General features: G+C 47.6%; 1 protein-coding gene across 1 annotated transcript; it reads right to left on the reverse strand.

Moving 5' to 3' along the window:
• Positions 1 to 238: 238 nt before the first annotated feature.
• On the reverse strand, positions 239 to 9,131 carry LOC120324017 (coiled-coil domain-containing protein 180-like). The gene is made up of 10 exons (XM_039385274.1): positions 8,508 to 9,131; positions 5,682 to 5,764; positions 5,064 to 5,173; positions 4,839 to 4,967; positions 4,564 to 4,674; positions 3,438 to 3,533; positions 3,027 to 3,190; positions 2,730 to 2,849; positions 1,993 to 2,072; positions 239 to 1,305 (listed from the first exon to the last, which is right to left on the reverse strand). Exons 1-10 carry the CDS (start codon positions 8,543 to 8,545, stop codon positions 1,154 to 1,156), a joined length of 1,083 nt encoding a protein of 360 aa, XP_039241208.1. The 5' UTR covers positions 8,546 to 9,131; the 3' UTR covers positions 239 to 1,153.
• Between the last annotated feature and the right edge of the window lie 4,899 nt (positions 9,132 to 14,030).

Consider the following 14,030-nt stretch of genomic DNA (forward strand, 5'->3'; position numbering starts at 1 on the left):
CTCTAAAGAAAAACATTTAAGTGACTAAGTTATTTTTAAACTGCTGGAAGGTGAAATGAAGGAATAAGAGGATATGTAACGTGACAAAAGGCTGCCTGGAAATACACTGTCAGTATTCAACACAGTGAGAGGAAAAAGACATCCAAGTAAACTGGATAAAAACGTGGATTTTTATTCTACAAGCTGAGAGTATCAGAACTTCTGTTTATTCTTCTGATACTGTAAAGCACAGAATCACCAAGTTCTGCCATCTATCATTTTAGGAACGACTGCCCAGTCATTTTCTTGTACAGAATAATAAAAGATGAGACTGAAAGAAATTTGGGAGATCATTTAAACCTATTCCTCTGCCTCTAGGCAGGTTGGGCTATACAAAATTCATCCCTGACATATATATTTATATTACAAATATAAATTATGATATAAATATATTTATGTTACAAATGTAAACCAAATCATTACGGACTCTTCTCCCTGAATCACACCAAGCTTCTTTTCTTTGTGGTGTTCACTCACACCGTGGATCTCATTCTAGTGTGACATCAAGAGCCTCAGATGCAGATGGCACTGCAGGTGGGAGGGCAGGAAGAACAGACTAATAGCAGGGAGTAGTAAAAATATACGTGATAAACGTACATCCATATGCTCCAGTTCTTCTTCGAACCTACGTTCTAGTTTCTCAGTCATGTGAAGCATGTCAGAGTGCACAATTTCAACATCTTTTACCGTGTAAACACTCATATCCAACAGGCTCATCTAAACAAAAAAATGCCAAGTTATTGACATGCATATAACAAATACTGTGTGGCTTTTAGCGAGTATGGGTTAACAACTGCTGGTGTTTCTTCTTGTGAGGGACAGAGAAAGATTCAACCCCCCAGATCTCACATTCTTGGAAACAGTACAATTCTATTGGAGGCAAGGAAAGACAGGTGGAATTTCTTTCCCAAAATAAGACACTTAGCACAAAGGCTGAGTGTCCTTGCATCCTCCACATAAATGTAGGACAGTACTTCCTTCATTACTGCCATTTGTTACGGCTTTTACACATTTTGAGTACAAATACCACAGCAACTTCTCTAATGGAATAAGACAGAAGTTAAAAAGTAATTTCACTTGTTATCTCAATGTCTGGTGGATCCTCAAACACTTTTTACTGTAGTGACACTGTACCATCAACAATCCTTCCAAGAAGTCCCAAAGCTGTGACGCTCACCTTGCAGACCTGCACTTTTTCCTGACATTTGCCCAGGACCAGCTCATACTTGCTGCGCATTTTCTTCACGCACTCTGCATTGTGGGTGTCTGAAGAACATGGAGCAGACCACAGTCAGGATTCCTGTACTTCCCAGTGCAGTGTGAAATGGAAATATGACAGAAGCCCTGTGCTGAATCTCAGCACAGGAACAGATCCCAGCGGGTCTGCACACTTGTGCGACACAAACAATCAATTACAGAAGATTTTTTAATACAAATCTGTTTATCATTATGCTTAAAAGCAACAAGTTATTTACAATTGCTACCAACTTCTTTGCTACTATACAGGCCACAAATATCACGACAGGATGTGCTCTGGAGTAAAAGAAGGCAGACACACAGAGGGAAGGCACTTTATAGGACTCAGAGAAAGAACATCTCCAACACTTTTCCTCTCCTTCTCCAAAAGGTAAAAAGGAGTATTTTTGTACGACTAAGAACTGCTCCACGTCAAAATTAACCTTCTGTCTCCCCCAGATTAATTCTAACCAAGACAGTTCCTGCTAGATCTCACCATGCACAAGTGCCTGTGCTGGCCAAAGGGAGGTGATGCCCCAGAAAACTTCTTTGGGTCCTGCTGCCAGCTCAAAGCAACTGAGAAGGTATGTGAAAACACATGGAACAAAAAAAAGAGCAAACATGCCCTTTCAAAGAAACTGCCTGCTTCGTTGCTGCTTGGAAAAAAAATAAAGAATTGCCTGAATTCCAGATTGTTTTTATGATTTCCCAACTTACCTAAACTTTGGTTTAAATTCTCCACAGTTCTGTACCATTCATTTATCTCAGATTTCATGTCTGTTGGAGGCAACAAGGTGCTATCAAAATAGGAAACAAGAGTCAAGTATCTTAACATATAAACCAGTCAGTTGTTAAAAGATAAAATTATGAATCAGAGTTTCCATGCACTTTATTTTATTTACTGCCATCTCAGCAATGAAAATAAACCAAGGAGACTGCTGTTGTTCAAGGCCACTGAACAACTGACTGACAAGGAACTAACTTGTTCCTACATTCATTCTAAAAGAAAAGCTGTAAATGTTGTAATGCCTTGCATCCAAAAATGCTTGTTGTCAGGATGGATATTCAAACATAGACAGTTAGATTTCTATCCAGATTCTTCCGTAATTTATTACACAAATGAAATCCTGTGCAGAAACAATGCCTTGACTAAAGTACCAGCTTGTAGTTCTCTACCCATCCTTGTCTGCTCATTTATACCATGTTTCAAATATTAGTTAAGATTAACTTTTGCACTCCTGCATTTCTAGCTCTCCATCATCCCCTATTTAGTGTAGCTGGTGCACTGAAAACCAGGAATGCATTTTTTCCATTAAAAAGAGCTTTACCAAAAAAAAGTTTAGGACCTGCCTACTTCTGAACTCTACAATCACAGACTGACAGAAAGCAAAGTGCATTTAGTAGCCAAGTCCCCTATTAACTCCAGAAAGAATTCTGTTTCTCTTTTGCCATACCCAATGTGCTGCAAAACCCCCAGTCTCCGCTCACTGAGTACAGTCTGCTCCTTTATCATATTTTCCATTTCTGTTTTCACAGTTGGGGGATTCTGTATTTCTTCACTTGCCATAAATTCTCTGTAGGATGGAAAAATGATATGTATAATGGAAATGTGATACATGTGCTATCCTATGTGATATGTATCATATGTTTAATGAAAAAATGATAAAACAGTACTGTTTACAGAAAACACAACTGAACACTGGTCACTTTGTGTTATTCATTCTCCAAAATATGACTGTAAAATTTCTGACCTGAAACTCTGAATTACACGGTTCTTTTGGATGAGCTTCCAGTCCTCAACTCTTTCTTGCCATTTCAATTTATGTGCTTTTTCCTTCTCAAGCTCTGATTTCATTAGATTAAAGAGCAGCTTGGCAGTTGCCCTCTCATTACCCAGCAGGGCTCGGTTTATATTCTGCATATTAAAAAATAAAATCAGGAGTATTTTATCAGCATACAACATAAAAAAAACCATAAATTGTCTCTTCTACGTGAAAGGAGGGAGAAAAGAATACAAATGATAAAGAATATTCTGCAAAAGAGAAACTTCTTTTATATGTCAGTGATTGATAAGTAGAAAAAATGAATTTCAACTGGGAAAAAAAAAAAAAGACATTCTGGGAACATTCAGATTGCTGTCTTGCCCCAGACAAAACATTTACCGTGGCCTCCTCGTTGATGAGCTTGTGAACATCAGCTGCCAAGAAGAAGGAAATTTCCTCCAATTTCACTGTATACTTTTTCAGTATATTTGCTATCTGTGCAATAAAAGAATAAAGAAAAGCATCAACTAAAAAAGTATAACTCAGATGTCAGTTTCCCAAGTTATAAAATTACATGAACAAAACATTTTTTTTTCCATTAAAATAAATTCAATTGGTTGATAGACAGATTGAGAAATAAACCTTAAAATATTAATCTTAAATATATCAAAGACTGATTTTTTAAAATCATTCATTAAAAAGTAACTAAAACTTTCCACTTTGTTACTACTCATTTGGTTTTTCTTTCATATCTGTGAAAATTGAGCACTCTGCAGACAAGCTGCAATATGAATTCAAAAAAAAAAATCACACCAACTTCCTTTCAAATATCTGGAGTGAATCCACCAGTGCCTGTTTTAAGGAAAAACAAAATTTAAGGAAATGTCGCCATCTCTGGCCTTTTTCATAACTAAACAAACATCAATAAAAAAGTTACTGGTGATACTCTTGGACCTACTCACTATGTCTGCGTTACAAAGAGGACAAACTGGCACAGGTAGAACAAACAGCCTTTGTTTGCCTCCAAGAACAACGCAGCAAGGACCTCCTTAAGGGGTATCTATTATTTATCCAAACATTTACTGTGATATCCAGTGACTTTTACAAGTCAGCCTAAAGCCTACACAACTGCAACACAACTCCTACTGATACCCAGGCTACCCAAACTAAAACTGAGCTAGGTCATGCCTGTGGTCTTTCTCAGCTGTCCCCAAAAAATAACAGAGCAGATGACAGTTCGACCTAAAAAACCCTTGCACGAAAATAAAAGCAGCTCACCTTCAGTACAGATAATTGTGCAAGAAAGAAACACCTTGAAACTGAAAAAAAAAAGTATTTTCTTCTGATTATGCAGGTATAAAATGACTGAACGGTCTACTGGTGAAAAGAAAGCAATCACCACACAACAGAATTACTGGCAGATCTCTGACTCCTATGGAAACAAGCTACTCTTTGCTCTGCATCCAGCATTATCAGCAAATAATAATCTTATCCTTAAGTAACAGTTATTAAGGCTGCATCTTACTTTAGAGGCTCGACTCCTTTCAATCTTCTTTAGGGATTCATCCATTGTCCTAATCCACTTCTTTCTGTTCAAGGATTCCTGGTGAATCATATTCCACAGCTTTTCCAAACCCTGCAATAAGAATTTAGTCTCAATCTCTTTGAAAAGTAAATGTAAAAAAAAAAAAAAATTTAAAAAAAGAAAATAGATCTTAAGACTCCAGTGAGCCATGAGAACCTGTTACACAGAGCAGGTACAAATAACTGAAGGTGAGCCAATGCTCTGAGCTGCCTTACTTCAAAGGAGAAACCTTCTAGAGCTGTGTCAGACACAATCTTTTCGAACAGAAGTTCACTTTTTTCATCAGATTTCATCACTTTTACTTGAAGGAATTTTTGAAGCTCCGAAACAGAGGCTTCCATCTCCTAAAAAGAGAAGGAACTCAGTGTGATCACTTGAATATTGGGCCCTGACCTTAGAATAGCACTCTAGACTACCTGGATTAAAAAATCCTGCCTTACTTTGCCAATGTAGTCCAGCTCCTGCTGCATTTTGGTCACTGCTTGATCGTGACGCTTTTGCCGTCGTTCTGCCACGCATTTCAAGGTCTCGCTGCTTTTTTCCTCAGGAACTGCCAAGAAAGAAATGAGGATGATGGAGCCTGGAACTCCTGCTGCAGAACATGGGATGCACGAAGAATAAATCCCTAAATGCACGCTATGACTGCTGCAGTTTGTGCAGCTCTTACAGTGTGCAGCACGGGAAGGGAAATCTTTGCAAACGGAGGTTAAAAATACTTGAGCATATTTTAAAACTTGTGATTTTCAGGATAAAAGCATGCAAGCTATCAACTAAAGCTCAGGTACGATGCAAAAAGGTTGCATCATTTCAAGAATGAGATCCAGCAGAACTGGAATTTATCATCCAAACATAAGCTGTGATTGACTGACAATTTCACAACCATTTTTTTTTTTCTAGGAGGAGACTCTTCAGCTTCAAAATTACCTACGAATCATCAAAAACGTGCCAGGTCATTTCTGAGCTTGATTTTATACCTCGTTCAGCTAAAACTGCTACATGTATAGTGTCTCCTATGAATGCAAATTTAAATAGCTGACATTAAGGGAAAACAATTTTACCAACTATATCAGGTAGGCCTCTGACTTCCTCAGCTGAACTTGTATCTACATTTCTCCAGGCCTTTGGAGATGTTGTAGGTTCTCTGAAACAAGAAGAGAATAAAGCTTGGATTTGTATTAAATGTGTAAGAAGAGGGACTAGCATAATAGTATAATATTCACTTTAAGTGGCAAAATGTAACATTTAAGTGAACATAAGTATTGTTTTAACTACAAAGAATATGATTCAAAGAATCAACGTTGCTTCTTCTGACATGAACTGAACTGAGTAATTATCTAGTGTGGTTTGACCCCAACTTCAAATCTGTTATGATGGCATTAAAGCAATACATGCTAGATTTAGTGCATGCAAACTACGAACACAAACATACTGTGCCTAAAAGGTATAAGAATCTATGAAATCTCAAGGAGGAACTAGCAAGAAATGTGAAAATAGCCTTTATCTGCCCAGTGCTCTTCCCATTGGCTTGGGCACTGTGTTTCTCCTTGGGGTCAATGAGAATCCAGGAGAATTCAGCAGCAGGGTTAGGGTAAAAAGGATGGATGCATTAACTTCTTTCTTGTTCATTACACAATCTTACTGCATCATCATCACCATCATCATGTAAATCATCAACATACTTTGAAATATAGTTCAAAAAGATGTGTCAGACTGGGCATCTACCTAGACTGCTTTGAGCAAAGAAGACAGGCAACTTCTTTTGCAAAGGAAAGCCACACAATGTGCCTGCCATTGGAAATATCAGCCTGTCAGCCTGCACTTTAACAGGCAGCAGCTCATTATACTAAATTTACTTTGAGCAAGGAGACACTCTGTTACAAGTCATTAGTGCTATGACCAAGAATTCAGAAATTTCTTGCTCCCAGTGCAAATCTTACAACTTCATTCCTATAGTCATGAACATATAATTGGGGTTTTATGCTTCTGTTCTCTACCTGTCTGATTGTGCCTTTTTTGTGGAGTCATTGATAGGCCTTTTTCCATCACACTTCTGCTGATAACATGGTAGTAGCCCAGCATCAGCAGACATTTCTGAATGCCTATCCGAAGTGAGCATTTTACTCTTCTTAGAAGACCTATTCTTCTTCTTTCTTTCATTCAAAAGGTGTACTCAGTGAGCCTTCAAAGAACCATAATCACAACAGTTAGAATTCCTTCCAATCTCCTGAGTGGAGAACAGTGACAAAATAGTTCATAAAAATTGGGGGGGAAGGGAAGGGTGGCAGAAGAAAAAAGCAAAAAAAGGAACCCTACTTGGCACGTGCATAACCATCTAAGGCTATTTTAATCTCAGGTTATTTTCAAAATGAGAAAAAAAGGTTAACCTTTTCCTCAGAGAGGAAAAGTGGAGCCAACTGGATTGTGTGCCTTGCTTACAGTCACCAGGAAAATCAACAGGAGAGTGAGAAATGCCTGAATCTGGCTGTGACTCTTAATATGTTTTACTGCTGTGTTATAATGATGCTGCCTTCAATTAATATATTCTGATACACAATGAAGAGATGAGAACACATGGAGATGCATTAGAGAGCATATGCTGGAGATAACACAATTATTTTCTACTCAAACAAACCAAACCTAGAAAGGTCGAAACTGAGCTCCTGCCTGATGTCACTTCAACAGCCAGCAAACAACTGACCAACACAACCAATTCCTTTGGCTTTTACTCGGTCCTTTGGGTTTTTTACCTTGGCCTTGGAGATTGGTTTACAGCCTTCCTCTCCACAAACGTGTCACACACATCCTACTGAGAACAGGTGGCCCATCCCAGCTGACTGCCAGGCCTGCTTCCAGAGAACTGGCAACTACAAGCTGGGAGTCAAGAGGAGACACAACGTTTCAGTTGGAAAAGGGCCTTCCTTGAATCATAGGACCTTCAAGCCCATCCAGTTACCCCCCGCCATGGGCAGGGACACCTTCCACTAGCCCAGGTTGCTCCAAGCCCTGTCCAACCTGGCCTTGGACACTTCCAGGGATGGGGCAGCCACAGTTTCTCTGGGTAACCTGTGCCAGGGCCTCACCACCCTCCCAGGAAAAAACTTCTTCCCAATATCCCATCTAACCCTGCCCTCTGTCAGTGTGAGGCCGTGCCCCCTCGTTCTGTCCCTGTAGGCTCCTGTCCCAGGTCCCTCTCCAGCTCTCCTGGAGCCCCTTTAGGCACTGCAAGGGGCTCTATCGTCTCCCTGGAGCCTTTTCCAGGCTGCACAACCCCAGTTCTCCCAGCTGCCACCACGGCAGAGGCACTCCAGCCTTTGAAGAAGATTTGTGGCCTCCCCAAGACTCCAAAGGGTGATGAAACAGGAGGCCAGGCCCAAAAGAGTTAACTAAGAAATTTGGGCCTGCTAACAAGCTGCTAACATCCAAAACGATCTGTGCTTGTTCTGTTTTACTTACCGGACCAAAACTTAAGAGAATGGTAAAAGAACATGTAATAAGCCTAGAGGTAATAAATTAAGATGCAGTAGGATAAGGTAGACATTGGAATAGAAGAAACAGGCTGTGAGCCAAGGCTTTTTCCAAGCTTCAGTGAGCGGGTCGAGAACAATGGAAAAGAAGAGAGGTCAAGCTGAGGAAGATGAGAACTAGCCCTCAGACTCAGGAAGGAAGAACGGAACTCCCACCAAAATTGAGGGCTAGGAGAAGCCCTGCCTGAGCTCCACCTATACTCCGCCTGTTATTAGTATGTATAGATAAATGCTGTAATCACTCTGAATATGCATTTAATCATAAACGAAAATTGTATAAAACCTGCTGATTCCATGTGAAGCCTTGGAGCAGGTTTTTCCAGCAATAGCTGGCTTGCTCCCAGCGCTGTCAATAAATACCTTTGCTGCTCAAAGATCAAAGCCTCTGGGCGGTTCATTATTCCGGATTTTTCGGATTCAGTGAAACTCCACGCCTACCGCTCGGCTTCCAGGATCTAGAGCTGTCACCGCAGGCGGTGCTCCCGGCTGTCGGTCCCGGACGATCCCGGCTGCCGGGGTCGACCCCGGGTGTCGCTCCCGGACGATCCCGGCTCTCGGGGCCGATCCCGGCTGTCGCTCCCGGGTGTCGCTCCCGGACGATCCCGGCTGCCGGGGCCGATCCCGGCTGTCGCTCCCGGACGATCCCGACTCTCGGGGCCGATCCCGGCTGTCGGTCCCGGACGATCCCGGCTCTCGGGGCCGATCCCGGCTGTCGCTCCCGGACGATCCCGGCTGCCGGGGCCGATCCCGGCTGTCGCTCCCGGACGATCCCGACTCTCGGGGCCGATCCCGGCTGTCGGTCCCGGACGATCCCGGCTGTCGGTCCCGGACGATCCCGGCTGTCGGTCCCGGACGATCCCGGCTGTCGGTCCCGGACGATCCCGGCTGTCGGGGCCGATCCCTGTTTCTCCCCGGGCAGCCGAGTCGCGCGGCGCGTTGCCATACCAACGGCAGGGGGCGTGGCCAACGCCGGAAGAAGGGGCGGGATCCCCGCCCACCTCCCCACCCCCTCTAACAGCGCCCCCTGGCGGGCGCTGCCAGCACAGCGCCGCCGCTCCAGCTCATCCCGCCGGGATCTGCACCCTCCACGGGACAGCTTTCCTCACGGACACCGCAAAGGCCGTTCCCTGTCCCCGGGGGTCAGCGCCTGCCCCCGTCCCGGGGCACACGGCCAGGAGTCTGCCGCGCTCCGGCCACCCTGATCAGCTCAAGGCACGAAGATGCCTGGCGGGGGTGTTCCCCGACCCACGAGCAGGGCTGTGCCCGGTGCAACGGCGCGGGCGCGCAGGTCTGCCCCCCGTCCCCCTGGGCAGCGCTGTCCTGCGCGCCAGCCCCTGGGAACCACCAGCATCCCGAGGAGAGTCCCGGCTCGCCTGCAGCCACCCCCGCTCCAGCCAGGCGAACTCGGCCCTGGCCCCGGCTGCGGGGGCGCGGCTGCTTCCGGCCCGCCCTTGGGGCTCGGCGGGGCCGCGCTCGGCGCCACTCGGCATCATTCGGCTGGGTTCGGTTCCACTCGGCTCCGTTCGGGCTCGCTCGGTTCCGTTCGGGCGCAGCCCTGGCCCGGGCTCCGCCCCCAGCGCTGTCCGGGGGGTGTCGCTCCGCCCCGGTGTGCGGGTCCTGTGTGGGTTTGGGGCTTCGGTGGAAAAGGGGCTGTTTTTACTGACAGTAGTTGAAGTTTTGCAAGTGTTGAGCTGAGGAGCTCTGTAGCCCTTGCGGTGGTGGTACAGCAGTTGGCGGCTCTGCCCCGCAGGTTCGCGGTACCGCCGGGCAGGGCAGGAGCGGCTGTGGGGGAGCCTCTAACAAACTGCGGGTTGGCAGCCGCCAGAGCCGCGGAAGCACAGGTGCCCTCAAAGGCTTTCGCAAAGTCTTGTAAACTGTTGAGGTTAAATCTCTTTCCGGATGCTGGCAAACCATGCTGCCGTGGAATCCGATGAATTCGGGGGGGAAGGGGGGACCAAGGATGTGCACTGGTCCTGTGTGGAGGGGAAGGGCTGGAGGAGGAGGGATGGAAGTAGGAGGAGAAGGAGGATTTCCTTGGGCTGAATCTTGGGCTTTTGGTGGTTTTTATGGACAGAAAACGCCTGGTGACTTCTAGAAATGGACTCGGGCAGGAGAAACCCCCAAGCCAACGCTCTCAGACCTTGTTTTTTTCCCCCAAGCCTCTTCATGCCTCTCTATGTGAACTGATTTGGTCTTGGATTTTTTTCTTCTGTACAGGAGTGACTACTACTGGCACAGGTTGCTCCTCTGGTTCAGCTGCAGCTTGAGTGGCCACGGCGCCTGTTGGTCTGCTTTCCTTCTCCTCCCTCTGAGGGTGCTGTTTAGTATTGCACTGTGTCTGATAAATAGTAGCCAGGGCCCAGAGCACTGCACTAAGTTGCTCCTCTTGGAACTGCCACAGCATTTCTCTTTCAAAGATTCTGCTGCTTTATCAGGATCCTGTAGTTGACAGAGGTAAACTTCCAAATCATTGGAGCAGAACAGTCTTTCAAAAGCTGACCGATTTTCTCCAACATTCCATGCCCCTCCTGGCTCCTGCAAAAATAACCCTGTCCTGGATAGAACCAGGAGAACCCATTCTGTAACAGGATCTTTCCTAGCAGCCAGTTCTCCTGGTTCCTCTTTGGTCAGCTCCGCCCCGCCACCTGATCCAAACCCGATCCAAATGTGGATTCCTCGCAAGGAAAAGGTGCCAGCACAGAAAGCCCTGGCTGCCCACGGAGTGCCCAGGCTGCGCCACACACTGCACCTGAAAGCCAAAGCTCACAAGCTTTCTATCCTGGGAAACAGGGCTGCTGTCCCCTTTGGTCAGACCCCCCCTGCCATTGCCAGCCACCCAATCCAAAACCGATCCAAATGAGGATTCCTTGCAGGGAAAAGGTGCCAGCACAGAAAGCCCTGGCTGCACACGGAGTGCCCAGGCTGACCCACCAAATCCACCTGAGAGTCAAAAGTTGCAGGCTTGATGGCTGCAAAGAAGGGCTCTTGGCTTTTGGTAGCTCCAGCTGCCGCTGCCACTGCCCAAATGGTGTACGGACGAAGATTCCTCCGAGAGCAAAGGGACCAGGACAGAAAGCTCTTGTTGCCATGGAGTACCCAGGCTGGCCCACGAAATCCACCCGAGAGCCAAAGGTTGCAGGCTTGATGGCTGGCGATAAAGGCTCTTGGCTTTATACAGCTCCAGCTGCCAGTCCCACTGCCCAAATGGCGTACGGACGAAGATTCCTCCCAGAGCAAAGGGACCAGGATAGAAAGCTCTTGCTACCCATGGAGTGCCCAGGGAGGCCTACTAAATCGACCCAAGAGCCAAAGGTTGCAGGCTTGAATGAATGGAGAGAAGGGCTCTTGTCTTTATACAGCTCCAGCTGCCAGTGCCACTGCCCAAATGGCGTACGGACGAAGATTCCTCCCAGAACAAAGGGGCCAGGACAGAAAGCTCTTGCTGCCCGGGGAGAGCCCAGGCTGGCCCACCAAATGCACAAGAGAGCCAAAGGTTGCAGGCTTGCTTGGCTCCGGAGAAGGTCTCTTGTCTTTTGGCAGCTCCAGCTGCCAATGCCACTGCCCTAATGGCGTACGGACCAAGATTCCTCCCAGAGCAAAGGGGCCAGGACAGAAAGCTCTTGGTTCCTGGGGAGTGCCCAGGCTAACCCACAAAGTCCACCCGAGAACTCAAGGTTGCAGGCTTGCTTAGCTGCGGAGAAGGGCTCTTGGCTTTATACAGCTCCAGCTGCCAGTCCCACTGCCCAAATAGCGTGCGGACGAGAATTCCTCCCAGAGCAAAGGGGCCAGGACAGAAAGCTCTTGCTACCATGGAGTTCCCAGCCTGGCCCACCAAATCCACCCAAGAGCCAAAGGTTGCAGGCTTGATTGGATGGAAAGAAGGGCTCTTGGCTTTCTACAGCACCAGCTGCCAGTGCCACTGTCCAAATGGCGTACGGAAGAAGATTCCTCCCCGAGCAAAGGGGCCAGGACAGAAAGCTCTTGCTGGCCGTGGAGTGCCCAGGCTGGCCCACAAAATCCACCCGAGAGCCAAAAGTTGCAGGCTTGATGGCTGGCGATACAGGCTCTTGGCTTTTAGCAGCTCCAGCTGCCAGTGCCACTGCCCAAATGGCGTACGGACGAAGATTCCTCCCAGAGCAAAGGGGCCAGGACAGAAAGCACTTCCTGCCATGGAGTACTTAGGTTGGCCCACCAAAGGCACCAGAGAGCCAAAGGTTGCAGGCTTGCTTGGCTGGGGAGAAGGGCTCTTGGCTTTATACAGCTCCAGCTGCCAGTCCCACTGCCCAAATGGTGTACGGACGAGGATTCCTCCCAGAACAAAGAGGCCAGGACAGAAAGCTCTTGCTGCCATGGAGTACCCAGGCTGGCCCACCAAATCCACCCAATAGTCAAAGCTTGCAGGCTTGCTTGGCTGGGGAGAAGGGCTCTTGGCTTTATAGAGCTCCAGCTGCCAGTCCCACTGCCCAAATGGCGTACGGTTGAAGATTCCTCCCAGAGCAAAGAGGCCAGGACAGAAAGCTCTTGCTGCCATGGAATACCCAGGCTGGCCCAGCAAATGCACCAGAGAGCCAAAGGTTGCAGGCTTGCTTGGCTGGGGAGAAGGGCTCCTTACTTCATGGAGCTCTAGCTGCCAGTCCTACTGCCCAAATGGCGTACGGACGAAGATTCCTCCCAGAGCAAAGGGGCCAGGACAGAAAGCTCTTGCTGCCATGGAGTACCCAGGCTGGCCCACCAAATCCACCCAACAGCCAAAGGTTGCAGGCTTGCTTGGCTGGGGAGAAGGGCTCCTTACTTTATACAGCTCCAGCTGCCAGTCCCACTGCCCAAATGGTGTACAGACGAAGATTCCTCCCAGAGGAAAGGGGCCAGGACAGAAAGCTCTTGCTGCCATGGAGTACCCAGGCTGCTCCAGCAAATCCACCAGAGAGCCAAAGGTTGCAGGCTTGCTTGGCTGGGAGAAGGGCTCTTGGCTTTATACAGCTCCAGCTGCCAGTCCCTCTGCCCAAACAGCGTACGGTTGAAGATTCCTCCCAGAGCAAAGGGGCCAGGACAGAAAGCCCTTGCTGCCCATGGAGTACCCAGGCTGGCCAACCGAATGCACCAGAGAGCCAAAGGTTGCAGGCTTGCTTGGCTGGGGAGAAGGGCTCTTGGCTTTATACAGCTCCAGCTGCCAGTCCCTTAGCCCAAATGGCGTACGGTTGAAGATTCCTCCCAGAGCAAAGGGGCCAGGACAGAAAGCTCTTGCTGCCATGGAGTACCCAATCTGGCCCAGCAAATGCACCAGAGAGCCAAAGGTTGCAGGCTTGCTTGGCTGGGGAGAAGGGCTCTTGGCTTTATAATGCTCCAGCTGCCAGTCCCACTGCCCAAATGGCGTACGGACGAAGATTCCTCCCAGGACAAAGGGGCCAGGACAGAAAGCTCTTGCTGCCATGGAGTACCCAGGCTGGCCCACCAAATCCACCCATGAGCCAAAGGTTGCAGGCTTGCCTGGCTGGGGAGAAGGGCTCTTGGCTTTATACAGCTCCAGCTGCCAGTCCCACTGCCCAAATGGTGTATGGTTGAAGATTCCTCCCAGAGCAATGGGACGAGGACAGAAAGTTCTTGCTGCCATGGAGTACCCAGGCTGGCACAGCAAATCCACCCATGAGCCAAAGGTTGCAGGCTTGCCTGGCTGGGGAGAAGGGCTCTTGGCTTTATACGGCTCCAGGTACCAGTCCCACTGCCCAAATTATGTACAGTTGAAGATTACTCCCAGAGCAATGGAACCAGGACAGAAAGTTCTTGCTACCATGGAGTACCCAGGCTGGCCCAGCAAATGCACCAGAGAGCCAAAGGTTGCAGGCTTGCTTGGCTGGGGAGAAGGACTCTTGGCTTTATACAGCT

The sequence above is a fragment of the Pipra filicauda genome, unplaced genomic scaffold (assembly GCF_003945595.2).
Source record: "Pipra filicauda isolate LSUMZ 115617 unplaced genomic scaffold, ASM394559v2 scaffold1172_size24366_pilon, whole genome shotgun sequence".
NCBI lineage: Eukaryota > Metazoa > Chordata > Aves > Passeriformes > Pipridae > Pipra > Pipra filicauda.